Consider the following 17,070-nt stretch of genomic DNA (forward strand, 5'->3'; position numbering starts at 1 on the left):
GCCCTGGTAGAAATCATATATGTGCCCCTGCACCAGCCCCAGAGCAAGTCCCCACCCTCTGCGTGTCTGGGTACCTTGATTTCTTACAGGAACCCCCCTATTTTGGAGTGGAGTAGGCCAAGTCGGCGGCCAGTACCTGGTCTGTGCACCAACACCAGGTGGCCAGAACCGTGAGCCCAAAAATGAGACCTGGCCATGGGATGTCCCCGCTCACAGGGTCCCGCAGCATGTGAAAAGCATCTGGCCGAGGAAGGTGGCAGGTGGTGTTGGGGACTGTGGCGTTAGGGATAGCCTGCCGGTACTGCTGCTCCAGGCCTGGGTACCAGCCAACCTCCTGAAAGCCTGTGGAGAGAGACCACAGTGAGGGAAACAACCCTGCAACCCAGCTGAGCCTGCCAAGTAGCCCAGCCCCCAGGGCCCATGCGAGGACCCCAGGGCTTAGAACTGGGGTGGGATATGTGGTAGGGGAGCAAAGCAGGGCTTGCCAACCCTGAAATCCCTGGTATGATGTAGGGAGAGCCCTGCTCTAAGGGAGTCCCAGCCTGGAGGGGGCACATGGCCCTGCTGTGGGAGGTTCTCGTGAATCCAGGGGGGTGACAGTCAAAGCCAAGTTAGAGAAGCAAGGGTGTATTAGACATTTTCCTTACCCAGAAACATGAGAACCAGCGCTCCCCCCACCATGATCACCGTCTGCAGAGCATCTGTGTAGATTACAGCCATGAGGCCCCCTGGGGACCCAAAGACAAGGTTCATCAGTGAACACCAAGAGTGGGCTCCTCGCTGGACACCCCTCCTGTGCTTGACCATACTGGGGAGACGAGAAGACACATAGCCCTCTTAAGAGGTGGCCAGCTGCGATCCCCAGCACCCATTGTCCCCAGCTCTGACAGAATGAAGGCTGGTCACAATTGACAATTCTCAGGTCTTGTTCTTTCCATATGCAGCCTCTATGAGAGTCTCGTTTTGGATTTTGTGTTTAACATCCCTCATTATTCCTTTGCCCGTGTCATCAGTTCAAAGTGGAATGCTCCCGTCTTTCTCCTCCCGCACGCGTCTCAATGCCCCCACCTTTCAGGGCTGCGTTTAACCATCAGTAAGGCTGCCCGAGTGCGTCTCCCAGAGCAGCCAGCCTTGTGTGAGGAGCTCTAGACCATATGGGAGAAAGGGGGCTGTGGCTTTCTGGGAAACACCTCACAGTGAGTCTAATCCAGGGACTTAGAGCCCACAGCCCCACCCTGCTCGCTGCTGCAGTTGATCATTTCCTGCATCTCCTAGTGCCCTCTCCTTCCTCAGCGCTCTCTGCTCGCCTCTGTTCGTTCTTATTTCTGCCCTTTCAGTCTCGCCTCCTCTCCGCGACAGTCTGCCCCTCAGTCTTGCCCTCCGTTTTTATCTTCTTACACACTTCAACACACGCCCCGCTTTGCTCTGGTTCTTATGTTTGCCATCTCTCTCAGGATCCGTTTGTCCCGGTCTCGCTGCCCCTCTTCTGTAGGTCCTTCTCCCTGCCTCGCTGCCAGTGAGTCAGTGCCCCTCTTTAATCCTCCCTGGAGTTCTGGCTCTACCAGGGGGCTTCCAGAGGTTCTTGGAAAATGGAATGTCCCCACACACGTTTGGAAACCCCCTGGTGTTTCTCGGTACCTGCACCGCGGCAGGCCCTGCCCTTGGCCCCACCTGTGATGGTGTAGACGGCCGTCACCAGCAGCAGGAGCACCGTGGAGAGATAGAGGTTCCAGCCCACTGCCATCTGGATGAACAGTGCTCCAGAGAAAATGTCCGTCTGCAAGAACCGGGACCCGGGAGTCCAGGTCACTCGAGACGCTTGATGTGGCCCTCATGGGCGTGCCAGCTCCTTGCTCAGCACCCCCAGTGCCCTCTGCCCTCACGGGGCCACACGGAGGAGCTCGAGCTTGAACTTGCAGACAGTGAGCAACATGGAGACGTTAGAGCAAGTGCATACTGCACGAAGCTTCATCAATTGAGACTAATTTCATGTCGCAGCACTGGAACGGAGCGATACACGATGGACTATGGAGGGTGGAGAAGGGCTACAGTGAGAGACTGAGCAAGGGAAAGGGGAAGCGAAAGCATGTGTTGAAACCCAGGCAGTATCTCACTGCTTCCCAACCGAGCTGTGGACCCCCACTCAGCTGCCAGCTAGGCCCACAGCAGACCCAGTGAGGAAGGGGCGCTGGTGCCCATAACAGCAGGTTCTAGATCAGCCATATATTCAGATTTGTTAAAGGAGTTGGAGATTTATTAGAGGAGTTCAGGGCTGTTCTCAAGCCACAAGAGGCTTTAAAGAGTTTTACAATCCTACAGGTGGTAACTGAGCCACCCAGTTAGGTTGAGTGCCTGTTTGTGGCTGCCCTTGCTTAATTGCCCATGAACTCATGGCAGCATTCACAGCATGATAGACTGGAAGGAGACCAGGATGGGTCAAAGATTATGTGGCCACATTGAAAGCGGGGACCCACCGATATCTTGGTGAAGATGTAGAGGATGAGAGACAGGACGGACATGTACACCTGGATCCTCTGGCCCCCGAACCGCTTCTTCAGGTACTGTGGCATTGTGACCACACCGGCTGCGATGTAGACAGGGATGAAGATCCAGCCAAGGGCCAGAAGCAGCCAGGTTGCCTGGGAGAGTGGAGATAAGGAAATAGCCAGCTCTTGGACGCAGATGGAGGGGCATTTCCCCCTCTGGACTGTGCTGTGCTGTGGGAGAGCCCTGAGCAGGGAGCGAAGGAGCACAGGGCCTAACTTCAGTCCTCTTGCTGGTAGGTGAGTGACCATTGATGCCCCTCTCCCTCCTCCAGACCTTGGCACCCTCATCTGTAAAATGGACCCTTAAGTCATCACTCAGCCTTTCCAAACATCTCTGAGTGAGTTTCCTTCCAGCGCTAAAGCCAGGGATGGAGGTAGGTCTATCAGATTCAGATTACCCACCTCCCCCATCAACCCCCAGGTCGGCTTCCTTACGTTCCACTCAAAGCCACCCACAGCAAGGCCTCCAGCAGCCCCTGTCCCAGCCAGACCGATGAACAAGCCGCTGCCCACATTGCTGGACATCAGCGAAGCTCCGATCTGTAAGGCACAAGTGGAGTCCAGGGTCAGTGGTCAGGAGAGATCAGGTAAATCAAGCTGGAGGCTGGACCACCAGCTTCAGGAGCTGGGGAAGAGGCAGAAGGGGCTGGATCTGGGCTGGGGCATCTCGAGTCAGTGTCAGGAGGGGAAAGAGGAGCAAGGAGGAGGAGGGAAGGAATCAGCCCTTACGAAATACCCATGTGTGCCAGGCACGCTGCTGGGCACTGCAGATGGAGTCAAGCATTTACTCTCCTCCCATGCCCACAGGGGTCAGTGCTAACTGTCCTGATTGACAGAGGTCAGAACAGAAAAGTTTCTAACTCCAGAGAAAGAAGGGACATTATGGGCAGGATAGTACAGATAAGGACCTAAAGTCCTGAACCAACATGATTTCCTTTATGACCCATTTTTTCAAAATTAAGCTTATGTGTCACGATTTCAAGGAAATATATCCTAGCCCGTCTCTCCCGGGTTGAGCCGTCTGTGGGTTGAGGGGTTCTCCAGGCTCTCACAAGGCTCTGCGCTTCCGTCTGGCTCAACCCTGATCATCTGCTTTGAGCCTGTCTGTTCAGCTTCACCGCGCACTTACCCAAGACAGGAGCAGTCTAGAGTCATCTCTGTAGGCCCAGTGCCCAGCATAGGGCCTACACTCGGGCAGTGAAGTGCCCAATGAATCCTTGTGCTGGGAGTGCATGGTCAAGTCTAGTCAGGTTGCAGCCTGAATTTGGACTGCAGAGAAGGCATCCAGAGTCAGGAAAGCCAGGAAGGGGCCATTGTCTGGAGATAAGAAGACCAGCACTGTGGATGATGGGATGGAAGAAAACAGAGATGGGACCATCCACAGGGAGACAGGAGGGAGTCAAGTCAACTCACTGGCCACCAGCTCATGGATCTCCCAGCCAGGAAATAGCCTCCGACAGTTCCCCGGCTTGCATGGGAAGATGCCTGGAAAGGAAGAGATGAGAGGTGAGGATTTCTTGCACTCCCCCCAAACTGGGTGGTCCATCCAGATTGCCCACCCCTAGTAGAGGCAGCACAGGGCCTAAGGAAGCTTGGCTCTCATCTTCCAGGGCTGGTGGGAAGGGCCCAGGAGGTAAGGGCTAGAGAGAGACTTCGTACGTAACCGAGTGCTCTCCCAGAGTGTGGGGTTTGATGTGTGTACAGTCTGCTCCTCTTACCCCTCCTGCCCCACCAACTCATGTTTGCTAGTAAATGGATTGGTATCTCCTTCTCAGGCACACTGTGGGGGTACAGGGAGTCTGCCTTTTTCTCTATTCACCATTCCAAGAGGGCTCTCAGTCCTCGAGACAGGACCACAGAGGGGGCTAATTCTGACCGTAGACCTTGGGGCACAGGTAATGTAAGACGCTCTCATTTGGGGATTCCGTTGCTCTGGCCTAAGGCCGAAGGACATCACTTGGCTTCATTTATGCTCCTGACGTACCAGCAGGTAGTCAGTTATGGGCCTGTTAGGGGAATTGATCTGAAAAGAATTGAATGAAGAAAGAGGGGGCGGGGGGAGGAGGTTTTATGGAACACAGGGGCGATGGAGAGGAAGGGTAAACCAACCAATTATTAAGAGGCTTAAATCAAGAGGCCTCTGATTGGGTCTGGATGTCAAAGAAGTACTTAAAACAGAGGAAGGAAAGAGAGAAATGTATCCAGAAGTTTCTCTTTCCTAGGGGAAGAGCATTAGGTGTCACTGGGTCTCTGACTCATCGTGGCTTCTTGTGCAAGGAAGAAGGGAGCCCTGCTGGAGGGGGGTGGGGTGGGCAAGGTTGGTTACTAGGGAGTGAGAAGGGTCCAGAAGGACCTGGTGTTTATTAAGCTTTTTCTCAACTTGTGATGTCACTTCTAAGTCTCTGGAGGGCTAGACGAGCAGACTGGAGCCGGCTTCATACTCTTGGATGAGGAAGTTGAGCCTTGTCCAAAGTCTCAGAGGAGTAGGTGTTTCTCATGGCTGGCTGCCAGCAAGGCGTCAGTGACAGCTTGGCCCTCTTCTTCCTCACCCCTGGGGCCCCAGGAGGCAGGCATTACTCCCCCCACTCTACAGATGGGGAAAACGAGGCCCAGAGAGGGTTCCCGATTTTGCCACAAGTGGGCCTTGAACCATTACTGCAGAGTTTAAAGTTGCTACCATCTCTCCTGAATGCTATAGCGATGACATCAGCCATTTATTTCCTGCCAACTCTGGTGCCCGGCACCCCTGCCAGTTATGTCGATGCAACATGCCACCAAATGCACAGCACAGTTCCTATTATGGTCATTGTTCTGAGGAGAAAACACTGAGGCTGAGAGAGGCTTACTGTATTCCCAAGGGCACAGAGCTGCCAGTTGCCTACCCTCTTCCCACTGCACCAACATGGACAATGGGGAACGGAAAGGTCTTGGGGTTGGCCTGACTCTCATCCTTAGAAGCACATTAGCTTCATCTCTTCCTAGGTGTTTTAGAAGCTGACAAATGGAGGGGTGACCTAGGCCAGGGGGAGAACCATGGGATGGGAAAAGGGGAGCAGGCCCAGCCAGAAATGGCTGGAGGTCAAAGACAGGCGTTGTGTAGAGACAGAGAGCAGGAGACCAGGAGACTGGGGCTCCAGGTCTGACCCTGTGTCTGGCTTGCTGTGTGGCATCAGAAAAGTTCCTCCCCACTGGGTCTGAGCCTGCCGCTCTATAAAAGGAGGGAGTTGGAGGAGGTGGCTCCTGCTGATCCGTCCATTTCCGACCCTCTGCGGTTTTGTGATTTGTCGTTCTGTTCAGCCAACCCCTGCTCCCAGCTCCATAATTGAGCCAGGAATGAGAGGGAGTGTCTGCCTTCCCTGCCAGGCCTCAACCTCTGAGTCTACTCACCCAGATGCCCACAGCGATGACGAAGACAAAGTAGATGACAACGACCGTAATGTCATAGGCATGCAGGCTGACCCCAGAGTCCAGTGTTGAGTGTGGCATTGTATCAGCCCTGTCCCTGTGCCCCGAAGCGCCAGGCTCCACTGCTGCCAGCCCCAAGCTCGTCTGCTAATATCCGTCACCACCAGGCTGGACTTTGAGGTAGTCCTGGATTCATTCTTTTCCTTTAATGATTAAACAACATCAAGCACTTTTAGTCGCTGGGGAAACTCAGAGTTCCATTGGCATCTAAAGTCTCAGCCACTCCCCTTCCCCTAAGCACTGCCACTCCCACCTTTAAAAGGCTAACCCTGCCCCTAGCTGGCAAGCCATCACTCATACAGATTGACACACACACACATGCACGTATCTGCAATACACACATGCATATATATCCCCCCACCCCACCCCACATACACACACACTCCACAGAACAGGCAGATCAGCAGCAAAGGAGCCAACTCCCAGCGCTGGGAAGGACTTCAGAAATCGAGGAGTTCTGCTCTTGCTTGTGTGGAGAGGAAACTGGGGCCCAGAGAAGAAAGGGTCACATGGAAAGGAACTGGAAGTTGAGCTTCTTAATCATGACTTTTCCTTGCAGCCTTCTGGGAGGGAAATAAGGAGGAGAGAGCCACCGAGGCCTCTCAAGGATGTTGGCCCCCACCATGTCACCCACCCTGAACTCGAATCCACTGGTGCCATCCTCCTTTTATTTAGAGTACAGAGGACGGGGACCCAGAGAGAAAGAACGAAAGTTCCAAGGGACAAAGCTGAGCGTGCTGTGGCCAGAATGCACGTCTTCAGGTGCCTGGGCCAAGAGGCCCTGGGAGGTGCAAATAGCAAAGTCCTCAATTACTCTCAAAGGCTGGTGGTTCAAGTCCACGCAGAGACCACTTGGAAGGAAATCAGCTTTTGCAAGCACCATTGAAAACCCCGAGATGCACAGCTCCACTGTAACGCACAGGGGGTGCCACAGGGACCTGAAGGCAACTCCGTTTTTGTTGTTGTTGATTAACCTCCGGTGCCATACTCACAAACGTATATCTGTTTTCAATTTACACACGTACACTTTTGAATGACAGTATGTATGTTCCTCATGTCGTGCCCCCTTTCTCACTCTCAGCACGCTTATTGCCACATCACTGTTCAGCAAGATGATAGAGACGTTCTTCCCCTTAGGTTCTCATGGGTACTTTAGATGAGCTTAGTGAAATTGAGATCACCTGGGCAATTCTTTACGCTTCAGAGATAGTTGTGGGAGGTTCCCCAGTCTCATTGGATCCAGTAAGTCTAATCTCCATATGAATTTAAAATTATTTCCCCTTTCTGTCTTTACTTCCTTTGCTTGTTTTGCTTTTGCTACCTGGTTTCACCTTCTTTGCCTTGTGCTGGGATAAGGAGACCGCCTTTGCAAAAGGTACCCAATAAAGATTCAGGTAGAAACACCTCCCAGGAACACAGGGAGCCTTATTTCTAGTCCAAGCTGGACCTTTAATTACATTACAGAGTGGCCTTAGGCAGGTAGTTCAATGCCTGGGCCTGGGTGTCCTCATCAGCATGTCCTGTGCCCTGCCTGCCTCACTGTGATACAAAGGACGGGGTATACATTTACAGACCCTCTGAGCATACAGGAATGTGTGTGATCAGTCATGGCCAAATGGGGAAGGTAGACTACTACACAGGAGCACAGAGCAGTTAAACAGCTAGCTGTCCACCCGCTGCGGAGCTCAGAGGAAGAAGCAGCCAAGTCCAAGCGAGAGATTGGGAAGGGTGTATGGGTCATAGAGGGAGATCTGAGTCAGGCCTTAAAGTCTTCTACAATATAGAAGTGTATAACAGGATATGAAATATAAGTTTCCACTAAGCCACCAAGATACACCACACATAAAAGTAATAAACCGAAGATGCAGGTTGGCAAAGGTAATCTGAAAGACTGGATTAACAGCTCTCTATACTCTGTGACAGTGGTTCTCAACCTCCCTAATGCAGCGACCCTTTCATACAGTTCCTCATGTTGTGGTGACCCCCAACCATAACATTATTTTCATAACTGTAATTTTGCTACTGTTGTGAATAATAATGTAAATATCTGATAGGATGTATTTTCACTGTTACAAATTGAACATAATTAAAACATAGTGATTAATCACAAAACAATATGTAATTATATATTGTGAAATATTTATTTCTAATTACAAATTATTGAAATTTTGTCTTGAAGTATGGTGTAGCATGGTTAACAGTTTTAATATAACATCAGTAAACTACATTGGTACATTTTGGGGCATAATGTGTAAAAATCCAAAATCAGTGCTAAGGCTGAGATAGCTGCTTTCTCACCAGGTCAGCATATGTGCATGTGGGCGGACCCGTCTGGAGACGGATAGAGGATCGGACCCCTGTGAAAGGATAGTTCAACCCCCACTGGGGTCGAGACCACAGGTGGAAAACCACTGCTCTATGAAGAGGTCACTACTAAATCTTGTGGGTATTTGTTGCTAAGTCTTTATTGGGTCTTACTAACAAGAAGAGCTTTGGTGAGGGTCTCCTTCAAGTGGGGTAACTGTGGATTGGGGTCTGTCTCCAGGCTGAAATGTGTAAATGTTAAGAGCTTGTGGCTGACTCCTGCTTCAACAGTGGGGGGTGGGGCGGGGGGAGGGGGGGGCGGAATGCTGGTTTGGGATTAGCCTGTACCTTTGGGTTTGAACAAAGAATGTGTGGTGGGTTTTGGGTTTTGCTTTTTTTTTTTTTTAATCAATTTATTGGGGCTCATACAATTCATCACAATACATAGATCAATTGTGTAAAGCACATCTATACATTTGTTGCCCTCATTATTCCCAAAATTCACTTGCCTCTTGGGTTCCCGGAATCCGCTCATTTTCCTTTTTCCCCCCTCCCTCCCTTCCTCCTCCCCCCTCCCCCATGCACCCTTGATAATTTATAAATTATTATTGTATCTTATATTACACGGTCCGGCGTCTCCCTTCACCCACCCTGCTGCTTTTAATGTATGGACTCCTTAAATGTGTGGACTGGATGTGGGGCACATGCCTGGAGAGTACATTGTGTGGATCTTCTCCAATCCTTTCCAGTAGCCTGTCTAGAGGGTGACCAGGCTTCAAGTGACAAGATTTGGACGTGATCTGCTGGGGAAAAAAAACTTGGCTAGTACATTAAGGATACAGTGTTTGAGTCAGGGCCAGTCAGAAGAGGTTCTCCATGTTCAATGACCCCAAGTAACCCACCAGAGAACCGTGGGGAAGTCAGCCTTCAGCCTTGGCGAGACTCAGAGGACTAGGGCCATTTAGGAGAGTCACAGCCAAGTCGGAACTTTCCTTTCCCCTCCGATTTCCAGCCCTCGAGTCCGAAGCACAGGGTCTGAAGTGGGGAGGAGCTGAGCGAATCCATAGGTGGCTGACAATGTCCCTTCTCCGGATAGGCAGGCCCCACAGCCACCTTAGCAGGGAAAGAACCCGCAAGGGAAACAATTACATTTGGAGGGAGGGTGGGACGATGATGATACGTAACTTTGAACATCACAACCTGTGAAAACTTGCTTAAATGAGACTGTCCCTTCACGCCTAGAATCACAACCCAAATTTCTATGTTTTCACTGCAATTAGAAATCTCCTTGAACGGCCAGGCTTTTAATCTGCACAGAAGTGCAAAACTACCCTATTGAGCTGCTTAGGGGCCAGCTGGTAAAGAAAATTGCCTTTAGAATTTTACTCTCCGCAAACCAAAATTCAGACTCACTGCCACTGAGTGGATGTCGACTCAGAGGACAGAGTAGAACTGCCCACTGGGTTTCCCAGACTGTAACTCTTTATGGGAGCAGAAATCCCCATCTTTCTCTCAAGGAGTGGCTGATGGTTTCAAACTGCTGCTCTTGAGGTTAGCAGCCCAATGTATAACCAGGTCTCCTAGGTCATGCTTATTCAATATACCAATTGCTAGGACTTCCAGTAAGTAGAATATCTCTACTTTTGGCATCTGCCCTTTGAAGGCTTTAGCCTGTGGCCTTGCTGATGCACCTGGAAAACCAAAGTTCTGCTCAGAATCCTGGGATCAGATAATCCTAACAGGACCAAAACCTTATCATGAGGAGTTTGTTTCCTATCCCTCTACCTAGCCAACCCCTCCTATCTCCCCATCTACATGATGTTCTGTGTTTTCCTTGTCTTTACACAACCTCACTGGAGCCCTTGAGGGGTGCAAATGATTCATGCTCTTGGATGCCAACTGGAAGACTGGAAGTTTAAGTCCCCCCAGATGCACCTTGGAAGAAAGGCTTGACAACTGATATCCCAAAGCTGCGCTTGAAGGCCCTGAGGAACACCGCTCCACTCTGATGCACAGGCAGGAGGCACAAGTCGAAAGCCTCCCTACAGTGGGGTTGGCCTCCTTGCTCCTCTCCTCCTCGGTCATTCTACTGGGCCCGCAGTGACCAAATGCCCCTGTGTTCAGGCTCCTCCTCTACCAACTATCATAGACACCAAGCTGCCCCATGACCACCTGCTTCCTCTGCATCTGTGATTTCTCCTGCATTCCTGCATCTGAGACAGAATCCTCTTTCTGCTTCATTGCTGCTGAATTGTGCTACATGTGGGCCCAGGTTACCCCTAACGATCAGGTGTCTGTGTGTACTGTTTCCTTCCCACAGTTCTTCTCTGACCCCATCATCTAGGGAACGCTATAGCTCCAGTGTGTACCCCAACTATCTCCCTCTGAACATAATGGTCAGTTTCTGTGTGTCTTCTAGATTTGGGCCTCTCAAAAGAAGGACTGGCACAAACCCAGTGTTTAAGAACAGAGGCGGACAGTTTTGAAGAAACATGTTGGAGAAGGGATGGCTCGTGGGTGGGGACAGCAGGGCATGTTGGAATAGAAAGAGACTCCTGATCAATAGAACAACATGAACAAGGAAGAGGAGTGTAAACAGGCATCATGTGTTCAGTGAGCTGCTTGTTCTGGCGTGACTGGCATCTAGGATCGAGCGTGAGGGTCTGCTGGCCCCCCTCCCCGCAGGAAGGATTGGTGGTAAAAGTGCCATTTAAGAAAATCTCTCAGGGGGAGGGCTTCATGGGGGGAGTGGACAAGGATGAGGAAGCTGGCACACTGGTTTGGCAGAGACAGGCGTTCTGAGGGGTTGGAGAGGAGGTAGGCCTGGCTGTTCTTCTTGAACTTGACTTGTGTGCTGCTTCTCCTCCTACTGTGAGTCCTGCCATGGGCATGGTGCCAGAGTCCACGATTCTCCATCTGGAGTGTCCTTCCTACCCAAGGTGATGCTTCCCCTCAGCTCCCAGCGCCTACACATACTCATCACCTCCCAGGGGCCATGAGTGAGATACCAGGACCTGGGATACCAGTCCCACAGGAACTGGCGGTGTGACGAGGTTAGCTCCAAGGGGAACCATTCATGGACTGAAGCACCGAGGGTAGCATGTCGAGCAAGAGATATCAAATGCTGATGACAAAGAATGGGAGCTCATCCAGAGCTTTCCGTGCGGGAGGAGACCTCTTTCCATGCTCTTACCTAAGTGCCCCTCTGGCTCTCTTGGTCCTCTGTCTCTTCCAAAGCTCCTGGCCCCATGCAAATTCCTGGGCAGGTACCTCTGGCTGGCTTCCACACTGCTGCTTTCGTGTTCTTCCAGAAAAACCACTATGAGTATAAACCTTCTTACTGGGAACTTCCTCTTCAGGACAATAAGGGAGACTAATATTTACCCGAGCATATCACCAATATCATCTGTTGTTATGCTAATTGTACAAAGTAGCTTTATTTAGTTGGGAGGGGGTAAACTCACTGCTATCCAATCAATTCCATCTCATAGTGATCCTATATAGGATTTCCAAGATTGTAAATCTCTATGGGGGCAAAGAGCCTCATCTTATTCTCAGGGAGTGTCTGATAGTTTTGAACTGCCAACTTTGTGGTTACCAGTCCAATGCCTAACCCACAGAGCCACTAGAGATCCTTGGGGTAGACCTGGTCTCTCTCTCCCTCTCTCTTGTTCCCATTGGGCACTCTGAAGCATGGCACAAAGGTCACTGGATTGGACAAGGAGCCCTGGGACGGATGACCCACTTCCAGAGATTTTCCCAGCATCCTCTCCTACTACCCCAGCCCTTCCTTACCTCTCCCCTCACTTCCTTCTGTTTCTACCTGTGTGGTCTAGTGGTGCTGTTTCTTTTCACACGCCTCTGCTCTTCTCAATTCAACTTCATTCCATTTAACTCACTCCACTAACTCTCTGAGCATACTCTGTTCCAGGCCCTGTGCCAGATCTTCCCACTGTCCACTTGCAGGGGCCAGCATTCCCCAAGAACACCATGCTGCTGGGGTTGTGGAAGGCAAAGCTGAGCTCTCTGCACGGAGGACCACAGAGATCAGTGAGAGTCGGCCCCGGAGGAGGAGCTCCACGGGAGAAGACACTCTGAACATGCAGACCTGGAGACGTCCAGCCATCTCCCAGTCACGTGCTACCACGTCCAGATCACCTTGTAGGGAAGGCCGGAAGTCCTGTGGGGACAGGCTCGATGCGTAATTTCAAGAAGAAAGAGTAGACATTGAGAAAGATAGTGACAGAGTCTTGGAGAAGAAAAAAATAGAGGAGAAAATCCCCAGGAGAGCTATATACTCTAGCCCCTAAAAATGAGCTCTTGCCAAGCCTGGCCTGACCCCTACCTGTGCAGCCTTCCTGGACGAAACCACCCGGGCTCAGTCTCTCAGCCTTGGGCCCCTGGGCAGCAGCTCCCCAGCGTGGTGTGGCTCAGGCCTGGCCGCTGACACTCAAGTTTCGTGCGGATGAGCCCTGACTCCACCCTAGTGAGGCAACAGGGACAAGCTCTGAAAGGCACTGCAGCCTGTGGGTTGTGAGAGGCAACTCCTGTCCTTGCTCCGAGAAGTCCTGAAGAAAAGAGAGCTTGTTCCGGGCTCAGAGTTCTCCAAGACCCCGGGGTCAGATGAGGAAGATCACACTACAGTGAGCTGCATTTGAGGCTATATTGGCTGTCCTTACCCCCCACGTACCTGGGCAAACAGGTTTCTCTAGGCAGGAGGCGGGCGGGGCTGATACTAGAAACGTGGCATTATTTGAAGCTTAGGAACAAGGTCTTGCCTTGAGTCTTGGCTTGCTCACAATGTGACTGTCCGTCTCCCCACTCCCCGCCCCACCCCCCCACCCCCGCCCCACAACCACACACACAAACGCACACATGTACACATGATTGGTAAAGCTGATCTAGGCAAACACTGGATTAATGATGTGCACACAAAACCCCACGGCAGGCAGACCTATAGAGGCCCCTTCATTCACTACCTGGGTGATCAGGGCAAAGTACTTCACATCCATGAGTCCCAGTTTTCTCTCCTATAAGATGGAGATAATAACTCTTACAGGTGGTTGGGAGGATGAAATAAAACAATGGATGCAAAAATGTCTTATAAACCTGTGAAGTGTTATGAACCCATGAGGGATGGGTATTGCCTGAGCTCATAAGAGGATTTCAGGATCAATCTTGACTGCCCTGTGACTCAATCTAGCCAGGCAATGTCAATAAATTAGGAGAGTCATCATGTGGAACCAGAATTTAAGTCCTACCCACTAGTTACATTGTAATGAAAAACATATTAACCCATTAAGCCTAACAAGAGTTTGCCTATGTTAAATAATAGCTAACTAGCTCAAACCAAAACTTACTGCCTGGGAGTCAATTCTGTCTCAAGACCACCCTATAGGATAGAGTAGACCTGCCCCTGGGGGTTTCCGAGACTGTAAATCTTTATAGGAGTAGAAGATCTCCTTTGTCTCTCACGGAGTGGCTGGTGGTTTTGAACTGCTGACCTTCTGACAATCCACTACACCACCAGGACTCCTAGCTAGCTAGCTAGATGCCATTAAGTCAACTCTGATTCAAGGCTACTTCATGTACAATTTAAAAAGATGTTGCACAGTCCTGTGTAATCTTCACAATAGCCAGACGTTGTGGCTGCCGGCTAATCCATCACATCGAGTATCTCCCACATCGCTGCTTGCCCTGTACTCCATCATATAAAGTCCCCCCTTAGCAATTGCTTCCTTCTGATGAAGTGCCCAAAGTGAGTTGGATTCATGAGGTTTTCTCTCAGTAATTTTTAGAAGTATATGGTCAATCCTTTTAAAATTTCTACTCTGTCTTAGTCTAGAAGCTCTACTCAAGCCTGATAGTGTTCAAAGTACTGGTGGTAAATCTCCCAGCAGGACAGCAATATGCAAGTCACCACAGTCTGACAAACTGACTGATGGATGGTAGGAGATAATAATAAACAAGGGAGTACCCCCCCAATGGAATTTTTTTCAAAGCTATGCATTTAGGTTTTTTAAAAAGCAACCTTATCACCTTCAACGTGCTCTCCATTACACTTAATGCATTTGTCAAATCTGTGATTCCATTCATCGAAACATTTTTCAAACTCATCTGTTTGGATGACTGATAGGACCTCCCTCGTGTTTTCTTCATCTTTTCCATTTCATCAAATCACTATCCCTTCCTGTCCTTCATCATTGGTGGAAACAAAAAGAAGTCACACGGAGCAAGATCAGGTGAGTAAGGTGCTGGGGCAAGAAAGACATGCTGGTTTTTGCCAAAAACTGGCACACTGTGATGGCTGTGTGAGCAGGTGCATTGTTGTGGTTGCAAAACCAGGCCCCTGTCTTCCACAAATCAGGCCTTTTGTTGCACAGTGTTACACAATCTTTTCAGAACCTCTAAATAGAAAGCTTGATTAACAGTCTGACCTGGTGGAACGAACTCCAAATGTACTGAGTCAACATTTTTGTCCATTTGGGAAGTTGATGGACATCCAGAACGAGGTTGGTCATCGATCTATATTTCACCTGTTTCGAAAATGAGGAAGCCACTCATACACTTGAGTTTTTCCCATAGCGCTGTCCTTGTAAGCTGTGTTCTACATCACAACAGTTTCTGTGGCATTTTTCTTGAGCAGGAAACAAAATTTCACAGCCACACACTGTTCTCTTAAATTGACCATCACAAAAAACAAAGTTCAAGTTAAATAACTTTTACAAAAAAACTCACTATGACCAGAGAGATTCTTCCCAGGTGAGGCCACTGGGCGCACTGACTTGGAGTGAGTTGCTGGATGCTCACCTAGCAGGAAAAACTGCCTATGGTGAAAGCTCCACCAAAGGAGCCTTTTTTCCATTTGGGGGGTCAGGGGGGATACCCACTTGTATGCTTACCCTTCTTAAAGAATTGGGAGAATTAAATGTTACAATGCATATGGAACAAGATGTTGAAATGGGAGCCTTTCTGCATCAGTTTTGGCTAAATCTCAGAGTTTGAGAACAATATATGGCAATGATTCTCAACCTTCCTAATGCGGCGAATGTTTAATACAGTTCCTCATGTTGTGGTGAACCCCCAACCATAAAATTATTTTCATTGCTATTTCATAACTGTACCTTTGCTAGTTATGAAACATAATGTGTTTTCCAATGGTCTTAGGCCACCCCTGTGAAAGGGTCATTCGACCCCCAGGTTGAGAACTGCTGACATATGGTATTCTGGGACATGTTGGTTCTCACATTCTAAAAGTGAACCAGAACATGGAGGGAGCCCTTGCTTTCGCTGCCAGGGAAACACCCTGAGCTCACATCACCCACAACGGAAAGCCCCAGCTGCCGCCCCTCTATCCTCAGCCTAGCATCTGCGCTGAGGCCATCCTTTCCCAGGCCAATGACCTCACAAGGCAGGCACACTAATGGGTGCACATCCCACCCTGTGAGAAGTGTGACTCATCCTGTTTGATGTCCTCCAGGCTTATCCATGCTATCAAGCATTTCTTAGATTCGTTGTTATTCTGTAATGTTGCATGCTACTCCATTGTGTGTATGCACCAAAATTTACGCATCCTTTCTTCCACTGAGGGATTGTTTCCATCTTTTTGCTATGGAAAACAGTGGTGCATATATATTCGAGGCCTGTATTGCTCTAGAATACATTACCAAATAGAGGCGTTGCTGGGTCATATGGTCTTTCTATGTCCAACAATTTAAGGAAGTGCCATACGAATTTCTCAGAGCCGGCAATGTTTTACAGTCTCACCAGCAGTGTATCAGGGTGCTAGTCTGCACCTTCACCAGTATCTGTTGTTTTCTGCTGTTGAAAACCTTGCAGTTAATGCTACAGAGAGATAATATTTCATTGCTGTTTTGATTTGCATCTCTCAAATGACTAAGGATTGCAAACATTTCTTCCTGTGTTTGTTGGCTGCCTGCATACACACACACACACACACACACACACATATACATATATATGAAGTGTTTGTTAATGTCCTCTGCTCATTTTTAGTTGAATTATTTCTCTTTTTCTTGTTGAAGTGTTGATGTTTTCTACACATTTCTGAGCATAGTACCTTGCTGAAACATCATTGCCAAAATTTCCTCCCAATCTGTGGGTTCTGTTTTTCACTCTTTCAGTGAAAAGATTAAGATCAAAAAAAAGAGAGAAAGAAAAACGTGAAAGGAAAGAAGAGAAGGAAAATAGAACATAGATAAAGGAGGGGGAAATGAGAAAAGGAGAAATTAAAAAGGGGAAAACTGAGTGTGGACCAAATCACAGTAAGCAGCACACTGTGTGGAGGTGGGCAGGGTATCTTGTATGAGTTACTGTCCTCTGCCAGCCAAGGTCATGGGAGCTTTCGGGTCAGGGATGGATGGAGGTTGCCTGGTTCCAAGGTCCTGCAGGCCTAGTGGGGTCTGAGCTCAGGATGCCTGGCCTGGAAGTATTTTGGTGGACTAAAACGTAGTTGGTGGCAAGGAAGCTGGTTCTTGAAGGAGTTCCTGCCTTCCCAGGGATGGCCGGGGGGCGGTCACCTGTCCAGTGTTGCACCTTCTGCTGCTCTGAGGGGAGTGCCCTCACCTCCAGACACAGGGGTGGCACCCTCCAGGCTGTCAAGCATGATGGCAGGTCTTCAACCTCAGACAGAGCAAGGGCTGTAGGGTGAGGACAGGGGTCATTGGCCACTGAGTGAGTGAGGGTAGGGGCTGGCCATGCATCTGGTAACAGGGAAATGCGGAGAACAAGGGAA

The 17,070-nt window shown here is 49.8% G+C and overlaps 1 protein-coding gene across 1 annotated transcript in view; it reads right to left on the minus strand.

The window, feature by feature from the left end:
* The window catches only part of SLC5A9 (solute carrier family 5 member 9), a 42,644-nt gene extending 36,567 nt beyond the window's left edge, over positions 1 to 6,077 (minus strand). The window contains exons 1-7 of the mRNA XM_045291762.1: positions 5,934 to 6,077; positions 3,960 to 4,031; positions 2,982 to 3,086; positions 2,475 to 2,639; positions 1,672 to 1,777; positions 648 to 728; positions 137 to 342 (exon numbers count right to left, since the gene is read on the minus strand). Of these exons, the coding sequence (XP_045147697.1) occupies positions 137 to 342; positions 648 to 728; positions 1,672 to 1,777; positions 2,475 to 2,639; positions 2,982 to 3,086; positions 3,960 to 4,031; positions 5,934 to 6,032 (834 nt within the window). The 5' untranslated portion in view covers positions 6,033 to 6,077. The remainder of the gene's footprint in view (positions 1 to 136; positions 343 to 647; positions 729 to 1,671; positions 1,778 to 2,474; positions 2,640 to 2,981; positions 3,087 to 3,959; positions 4,032 to 5,933) is intronic.
* Between the last annotated feature and the right edge of the window lie 10,993 nt (positions 6,078 to 17,070).

This window comes from Echinops telfairi, unplaced genomic scaffold, assembly GCF_000313985.2.
Source record: "Echinops telfairi isolate 266 unplaced genomic scaffold, ASM31398v2 ScPeMD7_443;HRSCAF=831, whole genome shotgun sequence".
Taxonomy (NCBI): Eukaryota; Metazoa; Chordata; class Mammalia; order Afrosoricida; family Tenrecidae; genus Echinops; species Echinops telfairi.